The following is a 15,897-nucleotide window of genomic DNA, read 5'->3' on the forward strand; positions in this document are numbered from 1 at the left end:
TTTTGCTTAAAAATTAGAAGAAGCATGACAGTATAACAGTCGCATTGTTTCTAAAGTTAATGAGCTCATGCAAATGCAGTTGCGAATGCATTATATACTGTGTCAGCTTGAAGCATGCTTGTGGCATGTGAAGAATATATTTCTGCATTTGAACCAAATTTTGTTCAGTAACTTAACGGCAATGACCTTGATTTCTTCAATCTACTTCATCGTTTGGCATAGTTATTGCCATGATTATACGATGGGCCTGCTATTGTCGTCTCTGCTATTAGATTTCAAAATAAAAATATAGTTTCCTATTGATGGGGCGCTGTATAAGCTTGGTAGTTAGTGCCATTTTTCATCAATTATCTGGATTAAAGCCCCATGCATTCCCAATGTCATTCCTAGATAGTAATTCCTTTATAAATCAAACTGATTGACGTCCGGCAGGCCGATATCTCACTGGATTACTAAATAATCCACGTAGAGTGTACAAATGTTCAATCTACAAGTATTATTTAATTTTTTGGGAGCGGATTCTTATTTTCTCTTGAGTGGTTTGCATTGGAATTTTCACTGGAAATTGGAATTTTTTCTAAAGTTATCATCATTCTGAAAAGTTTGACTGTTTCGAGATTTGCCGTTTGAAACGGCTCGGTACTGTATTGAGAATTATTCAAAATTTAATTATTCATCTTTAAGGCATAATATATAACGTAAGCAAGATGAAATTCGACTAAGAATGATTGGTCCGGATCATCAGTATACTGATATTGTTATAACCTAGGGCGTAGTACATAAAAGACAATTATTAGATGAAAAGTATTTTCATATTAGACGTCTTTGCCTGCAATAATAGCAATTGGTATATCATAACCTATGAGTCAAAACCAACGCTCGACTCCGCATGTACAGAGGATGTTCTTATTGCTGCTTACCTAACAATATACGTCTTTGATGTCGGATTTGTGACGCAAGCGCTGTCACAGCATATTAACTGGATAGGCAGCACGTATGGTTAATTACGTCGCAGACAAAAGGTAATAAATTAATGGTACAAGCCGGTATAATCGGAGTAAAAAAAAAACATTCTTGTATAGCAAGGGACACCCAAGTCTACAAATCATACATTATATATAAGCCTAGAACAGTATATTGTACGGAAATATGGGATAAGTTGAAACTTGTACAATGCAAATTAGCTTTTCCTTACTCTTACTTTTACATACAATAAAAAGAAACACAGGTTATATGTGTAGCGTCATGAAGATTTTAATTTTGCGGCATGTAGGCCATTTTACGATTTATCCAGGCCTACATAATACAAATTGGAACTTACTTTTACAGGAAGGAACTGGTAAGCGCAAAACAAAATGTAACACATCGATATTTCTTCATATAAAGCTCTGAACATTACGTTTATTTATCTCAGGGTTATACGCCCAGCTGTTCAGGAATGCCAGTAATAACTGCCCTTGTATTCCAATTGTCTAAAGTAATCATATATATATATATATATATATATATATATATATATATATATATATATATATAGAGAGAGAGAGAGAGAGAGAGAGAGAGAGAGAGAGAGAGACAGACAGACAGACAGACAGAGACAGAGAGAGACACATACATGCCTAGATAAAGATCCCTAAGTGGCCGACGCATTTGCTATCTAAATTAAACATGACAAAGAATTGTAATCACATGACGATCAATATTGACTTATTTGCCTTTTCCATCTCAGTTTTGAATTAGTCCTGACAGACTACCCTCATAACTTTCTAAACGTAATGAAATGGGCGGCCAGAACCATATTAAATTAATGACAACTATTAATTCATCATATGAATGAATAATACTTATTCTCAAAATAATTTTTTTTATATATGTTTTCTATTACACTCAATACCGGCGTGTGGGGGGGGGGCATTTTAAAGTGGGGACATGTTTTTGTTTACATGTTTCATCGAGTAGGCCCTTCAGAACAATTGGTGTTGACATCGTCGTCTTGAAAAATCCATGGATTTGCAAATAATATATTGCAACAATAGACCATAGGCAAAGGTTTAAAATACTAATATATTGTGCATGGTGTAATCGCCCTCCACATCGATATCCTCTCTGTCTCTCAGGTTTAAATTATGCAACCCGAAAATATAACAGAACTTCTTTTTGTCGATATATTGGTTCAAAATATCGATAACGCTGAAGGGTTGTGTTGAGAGAATAGCGAATAATATTCACTCATACTACAATCTAAAGAAATAGCTGGGTTTGTTTTCTTATTTTTTTAAAATCAAAACCGGTATTGCTTCCAAATGCATTCCATTATTGACGTTACTAAGAAGAGATAATGGTAGTTCCCAGAGGGATAGATACCTACGGGACACAAAAAAGTCAAACACTTGCTGTTACAAATAAAAAAGCGTCATCTTAAGGAAACGACCATCTGAAAATATTAAATTCTTTTTCCATACGTTTTTCGTTGTATTTAAAGAGGGTTTCTGTTTCATATATACTACTCTTAACTTTTCATTTCTTTTCTCTTGTAATGCAGCTTGTTCACTATAGAAACATTTACCTGCATCATTGACAATTTGTATTAAAGAGAGACAAAGACACATATATCATGCAGTCAGATAAATAAAAACCCATATAATTTTAACACATTTTCGATATTAATTTATTTTCATGAATCTCAGGACATCCATCATGCATGAAAGCCAGTACTCTCAGTACTTTGATCCATGGAATTCAGCAGGCTAAATCTGAGGCTTGAAACTGTCATGTGGGAACTAATGCTCACCAAGAACCAGAAGCTTTGGTTATGAATATGTGCAATGTTACAGCCCCCCCCTCCCCCGATACTTGGAAAAGAGAAGCAAATGTAAGTTATTTACACTTCGAATATAGAAGCATCTTGTTTTCTAAGTAATTTAAGTAATCGTTTCTGAAAGCACTAGATATTAGAAATCATTTAAAACATTTGGCTCCAGCGACAGACTGTCAATAGTAAATATTACATACGAAGCTGATCATGTTCAACACCATGTAAATGGACAATTGTTATTTTTTTTTACCCAAGGTGATGCCAGTATGTGTTAGAGTTCCTCTATACACACCTATCTTTGAAGGGAAATATTCTAACCAAGGAGGACTTCGCTGGGTGTCTGCTGGAGGGTTCTAAGGTGAACAGATATTTTCTGTATGTTTTGAAATTCACTATTGTTATAGCGGTACGCGTTTCACTGCGAACAACATATACAGGTATAACGTCCTTGGACTGATATCTATTCATTATCTATTGGGTCAAAACAGTTCCACTCCTATTTCCACTTTTAGGCTCAATATTCTAAATTGAGAAAGACGTGATTCTGGTTTTGAACGTTTAAGTGTCACTAGTTAGAATCTCTGAGAAAGTAACTTAAAAGCAGACGCTTACAACCAATGTAGCGTTTTCAAGCCATGGGAAAGACCGTCAGCCGCCTAATATTTTTGTGACAATATGATCAGGTTGGACATTGCGTGTTGGAATTAAATCGCCATTTATTATATGACTTGAAAAATAATAAAAAAATCAATTTAAAACGGGTCCTTTGTCTGTAGTAAGAATTAATAGCGCTCCCAAATATGTCGATCTTGGAGGGAATGTTGTATTTATACAGCATGGTGTATTCGTTGCTGTTTGTTTATTGTATGCATAATATTGCTTGGAATAAAATATACTAGTATAGAGCTGTGATAGCTCCTTTTGATCCGTTAAAATTATTGCTCTAGGAAAATAGTTTCTTATTTATTTGCACGGTATAACACTTATTTTGGAAGCGGAAGCAATTGATTTGTTTCATTTATAACCAATCTCATTCGTATCTGTGCTGGGAATAATCAAGAGGGGCGAATTTACCCCGTCAGGTCTTTATAGTTCATGTATCTTCCTCTAATAGGAGAGCTATATCTGTCTTTCTCTCTGTGGTTCCTCTGATATTTCGAGAACTGGCACTTCTAGGTTACTTGTCTTCGCTCTCAAGAAGGATTGTATCGATTCTTCACAGCAAGGGACTTCTCAGTGATAATAATTAAAGACCATGATCTTAGGACTATGTAGCGTCAACGAGGGTTTACTGGAATAACTTCAGTATATCAAATCCTTATCATTTGAAGACATATGTTTGGTGCATCATGGACAAGTCCGTAGTGAAATGATATTTGACCATTTAGGAGTGTGTGAAGTTATGTGGGGTCAATCGGTCATCAGAAACCAATAGATGAAATTTTGCTGGTCTTCCACAACAATTATGTAGCAAGTGCATGGCAAAAGCTGTTACCGATCAAGCATTGAGGCCAAAATGTTGACACAGGTGTGCAGATTTACTGGCTTGTACCTAATTATTGTTTTTCTTCGAAATACCTTGACAACTTCAAACAGTCCTTGGTGGACATGAATTTCCGTGCACTTGTTGCTAATCCACCTGATGACAGTAACACTTACAGAAGCATCGCTGTGATTTGCTCTCATAAGATTCTGTTGTGGGAGGGCTTAGGTGGCCGAATGTGGGTTATTTACACGCCAGTGTAAAGTTTTCTGAAACTATTAATTGAACCTAAGCCCAAAGCAAATTGCAAAATTAAGGAGCGCAATTTGAAATGATTGGGGGGTTGCACCGACGCTTTCGTAGATAAAGAGAATTTGAATTATCCCTATGTTGACGACAGAAATGAAACTTAACTGTATGCGGCCAAACAAAAGAAAACATCGGTGACATTTAAGTTATCCACGTCTAATGTGACACGAATAAAATACCATGTGCAAAAGTTCCATTCCACGCAGCCATTCCAGCATTGTTAGAGGCTGCGGTTCCTGTGGTTGCAAAAGCGGCTGTTTTAGAAAAAACATCCTTAATTGTTTTGAAAAAGTGGTTAGAGACTACATGGTGTCTCATAAACGACTAAAATAGAGAACGCGTAGACATCTTTCATATTTAACTCGTACGTGAAAGCACCATGTCTTGAGCTATTCATTATTAAACACGAAGCGCTGGACGACAACCATGGTGTTATTCAACACTGCCGTTACAAACATGGCTGGACGAGTTAATATGTGGACATCTCATCCCTGAAGCATTGCGTGCACAAGATAATTAATTAGTACCAACACTTGTGTTGATTTAATATTAACACTTAGAAAGTACACTAGATAGGGTAAATGCCTATTAACATTTACAGACGCTACCTAATTGATATCGATCCGGGCTCGTTTGATATTTTACAAGATCAAACTAGCAAAAATGAAAATGTCTAATGTGGACATTCAAGATTGTTTTGAAGCTGTTGTCGCCGTCGCAAAGCAAACACCTGGTGTAAAATCAGAGACTCTTTTCTGTAGTTTGGTTTATGCAAAGACTACCAGTAAAGACGTGAATGGTTAAAGGTGTGTACATGCTGCAGGTGAACAAGGCCACACGGTCGGACAATTAGTTCCCATGATGCTAATATTGATAGAAAAACAATTATATAGCCGAAACCTACCGATTTTAAACATAATCAATGCGGAACAACAGCTGCGAGATGAAATCAGCAAAAAGAGATACGCTACGTGTAAAATACAAACACGCAGGCATGGTCCTGGTTTCGTAAGAACCACATCGACTACTGTTGAATTTGGTGCTGCTGAAATTTTTACCACATCAGTTAGCATATGAACACCTATCGGATTTGTTGTTAGAGTTATATCGATAGGAACCAGTGACACAGTCGATGCTGGTAAAAATATCTGCATTTAGGTCTCAATGGATAGTTTCGTATTTTGACACCTCCCTAATTTTTAAGGTAGAAGGCATGAACCTATATATCACAATCCTAGCATTTATAAATTCACACAGAAGCTAAATCTATAATGTGGTTGAGATTTACTTTGCGTTAGGCTTGGAAATGAGTTGGCTTGTTGGTGACTGCCTGTCACAGTTAGACGAGCATTGGAGATCAAATGCGTAACTTGGGTTGCAAATGAGCATCGGACTTGGCTTACATATTTACATGTGTCTGCTACAGAGGTAAATATCTAAAAATCTAGATGGTTGAGGGGTGATGAAAAGTATGCTAATTTGTTATAGTACTAGTGAACTTAATTCCTGCAAAAGGCACATACTGATTCTTTTAGCTGCCTTGTCACAGGAAAATATTCAAACTAGCTCTTTCCTGTCAAAAATGAATGTAAAATAGAGGGGTTGGAGGCAGTATTGGTTCAGTATAAAAGCCACCAGTTGCATTAGAATTAACCTGATTGTCGCAGTCAAAATCTCACATGTATGCTTTCTACAAAAATCATTAGTTTGTTTTTATTTGTTTCTTCAGTGTAAAATTATTCTCATTTTTCTGCAATAGGTCATTGTCGGATGAAAATTCACCAGATAAACTGTCCAGTAAGACCTTAAACTAAGGGAATAATTAGTTATATCTAATGTAATATACTGCTGTAGGTCACTACATACAACGTTTGGGTGTCATATTTGATACTATTTGTGTTATAAACATGGGGTATTATTCACTACGGACGTCGTTTTGGATAGTATATGTTCATCATAGGTCACTACACACGGCGTGTTAATGTCATTATAAAAGGGTGATGGACAGTTGATGAATGCGTATTGGTCTCAACATGTGTTGAATATACATTTTCAGACGTTAGCTTTATAGCTTTTGAAAGATGTTTTTGTAAAATGTTAATGTCATATAATTTTGTCAAGACAGTTACTTAAAATTATCTTTTCAAAATGTGTATTTCTTTAGCATATGTTGAAGATAATTTTGCTCTATAATTTTTTCAAAATGTTTATTCTGTTTTATTTTTCAGGATGATCTTTCACGATGCCATTCTGTAATATGATTTTAAAAACATTGAATTTTCCTTATCTTTTAAGATGTTTATTCTAAATTGTTATTCAAGATGATACTTCAAACGTAATATTAGTATTTCTATATTTCAAAATGTAATAAAAGATGTTAATTAAAGATACTATTTGAAAATGTAAAAAATTTGATGTTCCTGTATTTTAGAAAGTAATAACGGTTGTTATTTATACTTTGCATTTCTAAACGTGATAAAAGATATGATATCAAGATTTCATTGAAAAGGTAACAAAATATGTAATTTCAAGATTTTATCACTAAAAGGTAATAAATATGTTATTTTAAGATTATAAGTCAAGATTATATTTTAAAGGTAATAATGGAGTCAATTTCAAGTAAATATTATAACAGATTATTAAATAAAGAATAGTTGATTATTAATTAAATGATATATTTAAAGAGTACATAATATAAACGACATAAATTAACATAGTCCAATTTCTGGAAAGGTGTAAAGAAGAAATCTTATCATATGAATCACACAAATCTATCAAGGTTTTTATTATCAAATAAACGGTAAAAAAATAAAATAGGGGAAGTAATAAAGGAAACCATGTCAAAATAAATTTCAAAAGATTATTAAATTTATTTGCTTAACTAATTTTGGCTATTTGTCTATAGAATAGGATTATAATGCAAATAAAATATTCATACATGTATACGGAATATGACAGTAACATGTTAATTGCCTTTACGTGTACATAGCATGTTTCAAGATTATTCAAAAGTTGCTATGTATGATACTACAATACAGAACCATGTGAGTAGAAAACGCTGTGGGTGTAAAGCCATATTTCAGCGCACTTGAAGCTATACATGGGTGCCAATACATCTGGTGAAAGAAGAACCCTTGAAAACTCCGGCAAGAATCATCGACCCATTGGACGACACTGGCAAGATTTCTCACATAGCCATATTGTCCAAGCCCGAGACTCGAATCAAGGTGGACAGAGGTGACTCAGGTGAGATGGCAGCCATGGCTAAAGGCTAGCGCTTTAGACCTTTAGATCACTTTCTCTCTATATATTCAATGTACAATTAATCGAGTTTGAAAAATGAATATTGCATATGTGCATTTCCAATTTTGAAACATCTATCACTCTCGATACATATTTATCTATCTATCTATCTATATATCATCCCAACCATGAGGCCACCCATCCATCCATCAATACATCCAACCTTTTATCTATCTATCAATCACTCTATCTAATCTATCGCTCTCTCTCAATACACACACACACACACACACACACATACACACACACACACATATATATATATATATATATATATATATATATATATATATATATATATATATATATATATATATATATATATATATATATATTTAGAGAGAGAGAGAGAGAGAGAGAGAGAGAGTTACAGCCAGCCAGACAGCAATTAAGAAAATCAATGGAAATCATCAACAAAATATTATCACAATGGTTGGCAAACCACAAGATGATGAAGTTATTTATGGTTTATGAGGCGCTTTTATTTCATTGCAATCCATTCAAAAGAATTATTTATAAACGGGACGAGCAACTCGGTTGAAATTACCAATAACAATTTCCCATTAAAATTAAGACAATTACATATAGCGGTGAATGAACATAATAGTACCAGTTAAAAATCTTAAAAAAACTAGTTTTCTTAGAACTGTATGAAAATAGTATAATAATAACAATAATAATAATAATAATAATAAGAAGAAGAAGAAGAAGAAGAAGAAGAAAAATTGGAAATTGTTTTTAAACAATAAACAATCTTTTATTGTATTTCATTATTTAGCATGGAACATATCTGGTGTAAGTAGAAAACGTCCGAGAGAAAATGTCTCTGATTTATTAACTATATTGCCATGCTTGATATACTTGGTTTTTTTTACAACAATGGGAAGAAACTATGGATCAGCTTGAAATTAAGGGTTATAAAGACTTTGATGTTGCAAGAATTTACTCATAGACATTAATAAAAAAATCAGGTGTGATTCCGGTGTTTGCTCTTTAATCCCTCCGGTAATTCAATATAAATTGAGAAACATATATATATATATATATATATATATATATATATATATATATATATATATATATATATATATATATATATATATATATATATATATATATATATATATATATATATATTGTTTGATTAGTTATATCATCTAAGGCAAGCATGCTGAAGGTGAACTTAATGTAATGTTTGGTTATTCTTCATGTCCTCAAAAAAATAATCCGCTACCTCTGTGGAAAATATATCCATTGCAGAAAAATGAAATAACTTATCTAAAATCCATGTATACCGACTATAACTGCGGGATATTATAATCCCCATACTGTTATGCGAGAAAGTTAATGGGTACATATGCAAGAATGAGTATGATTGTACGGCAAGTTGTATACTGTGGGCAACGCCGGTAGGGATTCAGACGACAGCCTGTGTATTTCTAAAAATCACAATTAAAAGAAGAATTACTTCTTTCCCATCTTTCCTTGTATTGAGCAAAACGTCTTAATCATGGTTACAAACCGTATGTCTAAGACACTGATCTGCAACGTTTGAGTGAAAATAAGTAGGGACCTCTTCGAATGTAATTGAAGCTTTCAATCAAGTATACTCTTTCACAAAACCAGTGTTGGATTACTTGTTTGATGCAACCAGAAATATTAGGTTAGTACGCACATTTAAAGAAAATGAAGTAGACTAATATTTTTCAACATTTTGTGAAACGGTTTGAAAGTTTGAAATGGCCAAGAAAGCATTTGACTCTATTTTTACAAAGTGTGCTTACCCGCAAAACTAATGAAGTCTGTACGTTACTGTTAGTTCAACAAAGTGCTGATTACGATATGGTTAAGAAATGCATCTTGAAAGGTTACGACATGGCACCTGAGGCATTTTTACAAAGGTTTATGAACTGCAAAACAAACAAACTGAACAGAACCATGTCGAATTTGCATGAGGAAAGGAAGAAATATTTTACACGTGTTGCTCAGCCCAGAAGGTTGGTCCAGACTATAATAACCTCGGACAACTCATTTCAATTGAGGAGTTTAAAAATTGCATCCATAGTGATGGTAAATCCCACCTTAATGTGCACCTTGATGTGCAAATGTGGAAAGGTTCATGCTCGGACGGCTGATGATTATTCCTTGACTCACAATATTTGATTTGTCAATAGGTCTTCCTCGCGGCAGTTTTCATGGTAGAGAAAAATCATCAGTCTCATATAAGCACTTCTAAGTCTGGCAATACGTTTACGAAACAACTTTCTGATAAGATTGATGAGACATCTTGATCTCTTCCTACGTGCTTTTATTGGTAGAAAAAAAGTGCAGTTGTTTCTGATTGCTGCAGATTAAAGAAAGGCGTCATGATCAAAACAAAGCTATTCAAAAGTCCCTTAGTTCTAACAGGTCAAGTGGACGGTCATACATTGAATGCAATCGATTTATTGGTTAAAAAAAACCGGTCTGATATTATTTTGAACAATTATGAACCATTTCATGTTGAAAGGTTCTTTATTACTTATTGGTGATTCTGAGAGCCTATCCCTACTTAAACTTTTAAAAAATCATGATCTTCTGAAAATAGTTTATAATCAGTTACTTTCTTTTTCTCTAAGAAGTTTTCTAATGAAAGTGTTCTGATTCAAGGTATAGAGTGGCATTGTTAATGTTTCTATCAATTTCTATCGATTGTGTAAATTTGTCATCAGGGCCTATGCCAATCGGAACAGTGACGTATTTACCCCTCGAAACATATTTTAAAAATAAACAAATTAAATATAAATCATGCATATAACCACATATATGCCCAATCCCTAAAAGGAAAGTGGTTGTATGACTTCTTTATAAATTTGTTCGTAGAGAAGAAGAGAGAGGATGTGTTGTGTATTCATAATAATATCGGCAGAGAAATTCATATTGATGACACAAAGGCAATGGTAAAAATATTAAATGTTATCATTTTGTCTTTTGTGTGTATGTAATAAACAATAAGAGGCGATTAATGCAGGTAATACGGTATGTGATTCTGTTCCAAATTATAAATCGTTGAAATTTTAGAACATTATGGCTTCATTTCAATTTTGAAGTCTTATGCTTACAGATTTTTTTTTACAATACGTCTACATTTTATAAGTTGTCGCATGTGTATATGATTACAGATTTTGTTTACGGTACGTTTACATTTTATATGTTGTCGCATGGTCGATATTTGTTTTTGGTTCGAGAGGATTGTCTTCCAGAAAAGTTTTAGCAAGATACTCGATGTTGCAATTCATTTTCAAATAGGCATTATCTGGTTACAATATAATAAGGATTATCTGATACCGGTAAAATCTATATAAACAAACGTACTGTTTATAAATTCTGATATATAAACGCCATTTCCAAGAAGGAATTATTATACAAAAACCAACTAAAACATTTTCCTGTCGGTTCATGCAAAAATGGCAACACGTACAATATAAGAGATAACAAATATTTCCTTTTGGACACTTTGTTGAATGCACTTTTATTAAACACTGTTTACATAATGATAAAATAATTCACCGGATCCGGCTGGTGTCCAGTCGTTACGTGCATAACTGTTATGTTCTTGTCGCACTCCTGAACTATGATCTAAAATGCAGAGTTCAAGATCCTGATGATGTCGTATGTATGACTATGTTTTATGATGAAATGTCATAATTTTGTACGTTTCGATGAAATAAAGAATGTTTCATCATTTGTCGTTTTGAATGGTTTTCACCCGAGTCATCATCAATAATATATGCTCATTTATTTTTCAAATTTAAGCTAGATATGTCAATATAAGCTATTGGACATGTATGATGCAGACGGGCAAACAATATATATGCTCAGAATAAACCCTATTAATCATGGAGAATATGCAATAGAAACAGAAGAATCAGAGAATTTGATTGTTTCTGATTCCAGCATAACTTATATACAGTGCAATTGAAGCCAAAACGATTTCAAGGTAGAATATTGCCAGTGGATTAAACTCTGCTCTCAAAAGCCAGCAAAATTATGCATAAAATTTCCAAGCAACGACAAAGATACCAATCTGTAAAAATCAAACATTTTATACATGGACCAGACTTTTGAGCAAAAGGAGGTTTGAATAAAGACTTAATACAATCTTTTCTTGTTTTGCTCTCTGGGACCCAATAATTCAATGCTAACACATAATGGATTTAGTCTGTTCGATCACGTATACCTTTGACTTACATTCCGCAGACGTAGAAACATGGAAATATAACTTTGGAAGGAAAAATAGGCTCCTTCACAAGCAAAATATTTGAACATCGGAAATTTAAATTTGAGCGGGTCACGGAATGAAACTGTCATAGCATTTATATGAAACACAATGTGTTGAACTGAGCGCAGGTGAATGGATATCGTTTTCCTAACCAGCGTTTTGATATTCTATTGCATAATGAATGTGTTATTTGCCTAAATTGCCTGACGCTGTAACACTGGCGCATTTAAAATCATACAGAAAACACTTGGTCACCTTGAAACCATCCAGTAGGCAACCAATGAATATTCCGGCATGTCCTCCTTGGCTGAGGTATTTCCCATCAAAAAATGTGGCGACTGGAGTGTATAGAGGAATACTCGCACATACTGACATCACCTTGGGTAGTGAAAATAAAAATGGTAAATTCATGTGACCTTGATAATGAGCAGGTTTATAAACAATATTTTACCTAGTAGTGGTCAGGTGGCTCTCATTTGTGGAATTCTGCCTTTTCTTTTTATTCATGTCGAGAAGGTTTGGTATGGGAATGAACAGCTTGTTTAATGAAAGTTTATTAATTTGATTAAAGCACATTATGTTTATTGGTGTTGTTGTGGTGTTAGGAGGATCGAGAATCACAGAGGAAAGGTCATAATTCCAACTACAACTACCAACATAATATGTCGTCTTTTAACTTATTAGGGTACTAAAACACAGTCTGCCCTTGGGACAATCGTTTTAAAGGTAAAATGTTCTGTGCCATACATTAAGATTTGTGGCGCTTTCTTTCACAGGTGAAGAATACTTAATTATGCAAGTCGCTTCTATATAAATGTACAAATAACTTACATTTTGTCCCCTTGTCCAAGTCTCAGGGGCGCCTGAAACATTGCACATATTCATAACCAAGGCTTCAGGTGCTTGGTGATCATTAGTTTCCAGATGACAGTTTCCCGCATTAGGGTTTGACTGCTGAATACCATGCATCAATATACTGATAGTAGCCACTTTCATGCATGTATAGAGGACTGATGCTTATGAAAATAAATTAATATGGATTAGGTACTAAAGTTACAAAATTGTTTCAGATTTTATGTCTGACTGACAGATGTCTGCGTCCTCGTCTGTCTCTATAACACAAAACATCAATGGTGCAGGGCCTATATCGTATGAAGTCGCATTGGACGAGAAAGGAAAATTAAGTATTCATGTTAGTATATAAGATATTAAAACTCTTTTTGAATAGAACGAAACACTTGTTGACGAGAATTGTTTAATAGTCCCAACATTTGCGTATAGTTTCGCTTTGTTCTTTGTAACCGTCAGGACTTTTTTTTTTGTGTTCGTTAAGGTCTTCATCTGTGGAACATATACCTCAATTCATAGCCATAAATGTTTGAGATAAACAGTGTGAATAAATCAAGCGTATACTAAATGAATCAAAGGTTAAATTTGTTGCTTGTAGCATCTTGACTTCAGCCGTGCAAAGGCAAATCTCTAGTGTGGCCTAATATTTGCCTCCATGGAATCTTCTATTAATGTTTTAAGACCAAGATATTTCTGATTGCTATATTATTTTCAATTCTACACACCAGTGATAGTTGGTACACTCTCTGGTATTGTTGGGTCGATAGTTGTTATAAATGTCGGTGAGGTCGATTTTTTCATGGTTGTTGGTTCTGTTGTGTTACGTGTTTAGGCTCAAACAAACAGTAACACAAGAAAGAGTGAAAACAACAAGCTTTGAAAAATATAACAAATAATTTATGTCCCTGGAAAAATACTGTAAAAATTATTAAAAAAATATGAACTTACGGTTTAATCAAATCCAAAAATAATCCAAGATTATTCCAAGAATACTGATTTCAAGTTCGAATCCCGACGAAGAATCCAAGATGGAAGACAATGACGTATGATGCAATATGTAGTGTTGAAGGCTACAGTTCATTGCAGAAACAAGAATTATGACTCAGGTTCTAGATAGCTGAATAAATGTTTATTAAAACCTGTTCTTGTTCAACAATTTTACATGAGCACACGTATTTTCCAGAAATAAAATAAAATTAATCTTTTTGAATCCAAGTAATTTGAAATGGTTCCTATTCAAGTAATTTGAAATAACTCCAAACAGTACAACATACAACTTCCAGTGTAACAGCCCAGCTTCTACTGAGAATAATTCTCTAAAACATAGGTTATATATCTTCTAAACGTATACAGGGGGTCAGGTGTTCATGTTCTCGAAGCTCTTAGAAACTAGGTACTTATTAAAGGTCACGTACACCCAACGTGACAGTGACGAAAACCAATCATTTTCTTCTAAGAAATAAAAAATAAAAAAAAATTGTTTAATCTTAAACACGAAGTTCCATCATGACCTCGACAGCAACCAATCATTTTAAAATAAAGATGGAACTTGTTCACGTGGTTGCTACAAATTTTGAAACAAAGTCAGGATTTAGATCAACACCTGTTGTTTATAAACTAACAGTCACGGTCAAACTATTTTCTGAAAAAAGGATCTCTAGTCAATAAATTTACATTACAATAGCATGTAATGAAAAATATAAACACCTTAAAACTGACAAACAATTAAATTGAAATAAATATATATCAGACATAATTAAAAACATATACATAGCAGTTGTGTGTGCTAAGGCGATGGTTGTCATCAAAACTGTATGCAATGGTGTCACGTTAACATGCATGTTTTCTGTAATTGAAATATATAAAAAACAATACCTCTTCGTATAATTTAATACATATCTTTACCAAAATAATGTTATGTTTGTTAGTGATATATGCATATCACATGAAAGCAGTGCAATGATGTTGCTTGAATAGTGTACAGTATCACAAAGCCGACGTGCTGTTCTACAGATTCGAAGGTGTCCTGTCTCTATAGTCACAACACTTACGGATTATAATGTCTGACCTCATGTTCAAGTTAAAGATTAAATAATCGTTTCTAACCTTTTATCCCAGCGAGATTAGAATCTTAAATAATTCAACAATGTCCAATTGTTTGTATCTCTATATTGGTATACAAATCGTAAGAAGTTAAGAAATTCTAAGTATGACTTTGTATATTGATGTTTATAATCAAAGTTTAACTTTGTGATCAGTTTGGTGACCATTGAGTCTTTCATTTTACGTACTGTCTTTTGACTGTAATTTAAGGTTATGTCTTTACTGTTCATCTACGCAGTTTTCTAAAGCTCAACACATGTAATATGCCCTACAGAGAACAAATTTATTCTAGAATAGTGTAAACGGCATGCTTAGTGGTCAACAGCGTCGTTCAGTAGCACGTGGTACTGCATCCAACCATCGCATGCTGGATACCACATATGTTCAAGGTTCTGTATATTAAAACATGAGCTCCAAGGTCAACAACTGCAACAGCAATAAGAAATAGCCTCGGTTCATAAACCTACACAACCACAGCAAAGGAAACCCCAAACAATAATGTGACATTTTAAGTGAGTTCTTAGGTAATGCATTATTGACAAGCTCTAAACGATTCAAGCGCCAGAATGCCAGAGGTATGCATTTCGAAACTCGAATAAATTAAACTTATATTCTTTTTAAACTGGTACAAAATTAAACAGTAAATGTAACAACGATTACAACGCCAATAATATGGCTACAACGAGAAGAACACCAACTATAGCATTGGTATAAAAACAAATGCGAAATAAAGTTAATGATATTAATTAAGAATCAATACGATAATTACAAAAA

General features: G+C 33.7%; 1 protein-coding gene across 2 annotated transcripts in view; it reads right to left on the minus strand.

Annotated features, from left to right (window-relative positions):
• Positions 1 to 11,394: 11,394 nt before the first annotated feature.
• Positions 11,395 to 15,897, minus strand: part of LOC149790157 (uncharacterized) — a 37,400-nt gene continuing 32,897 nt past the window's right edge. For both annotated transcript variants that reach the window (XM_089972149.1, XM_089972148.1), the window contains 3 exons: positions 13,003 to 13,187; positions 12,427 to 12,549; positions 11,395 to 11,528 (listed from right to left, as the gene is read on the minus strand). In XM_089972149.1, coding sequence (XP_089828275.1) covers positions 11,436 to 11,528; positions 12,427 to 12,549; positions 13,003 to 13,187 — 401 coding nt within the window. In that variant the 3' untranslated portion in view covers positions 11,395 to 11,435. The remainder of the gene's footprint in view (positions 11,529 to 12,426; positions 12,550 to 13,002; positions 13,188 to 15,897) is intronic.

This window comes from Sinohyriopsis cumingii, chromosome 10, assembly GCF_028554795.1.
Source record: "Sinohyriopsis cumingii isolate HCF-2022 chromosome 10, ASM2855479v2, whole genome shotgun sequence".
NCBI classification, from domain to species: Eukaryota; Metazoa; Mollusca; class Bivalvia; order Unionida; family Unionidae; genus Sinohyriopsis; species Sinohyriopsis cumingii.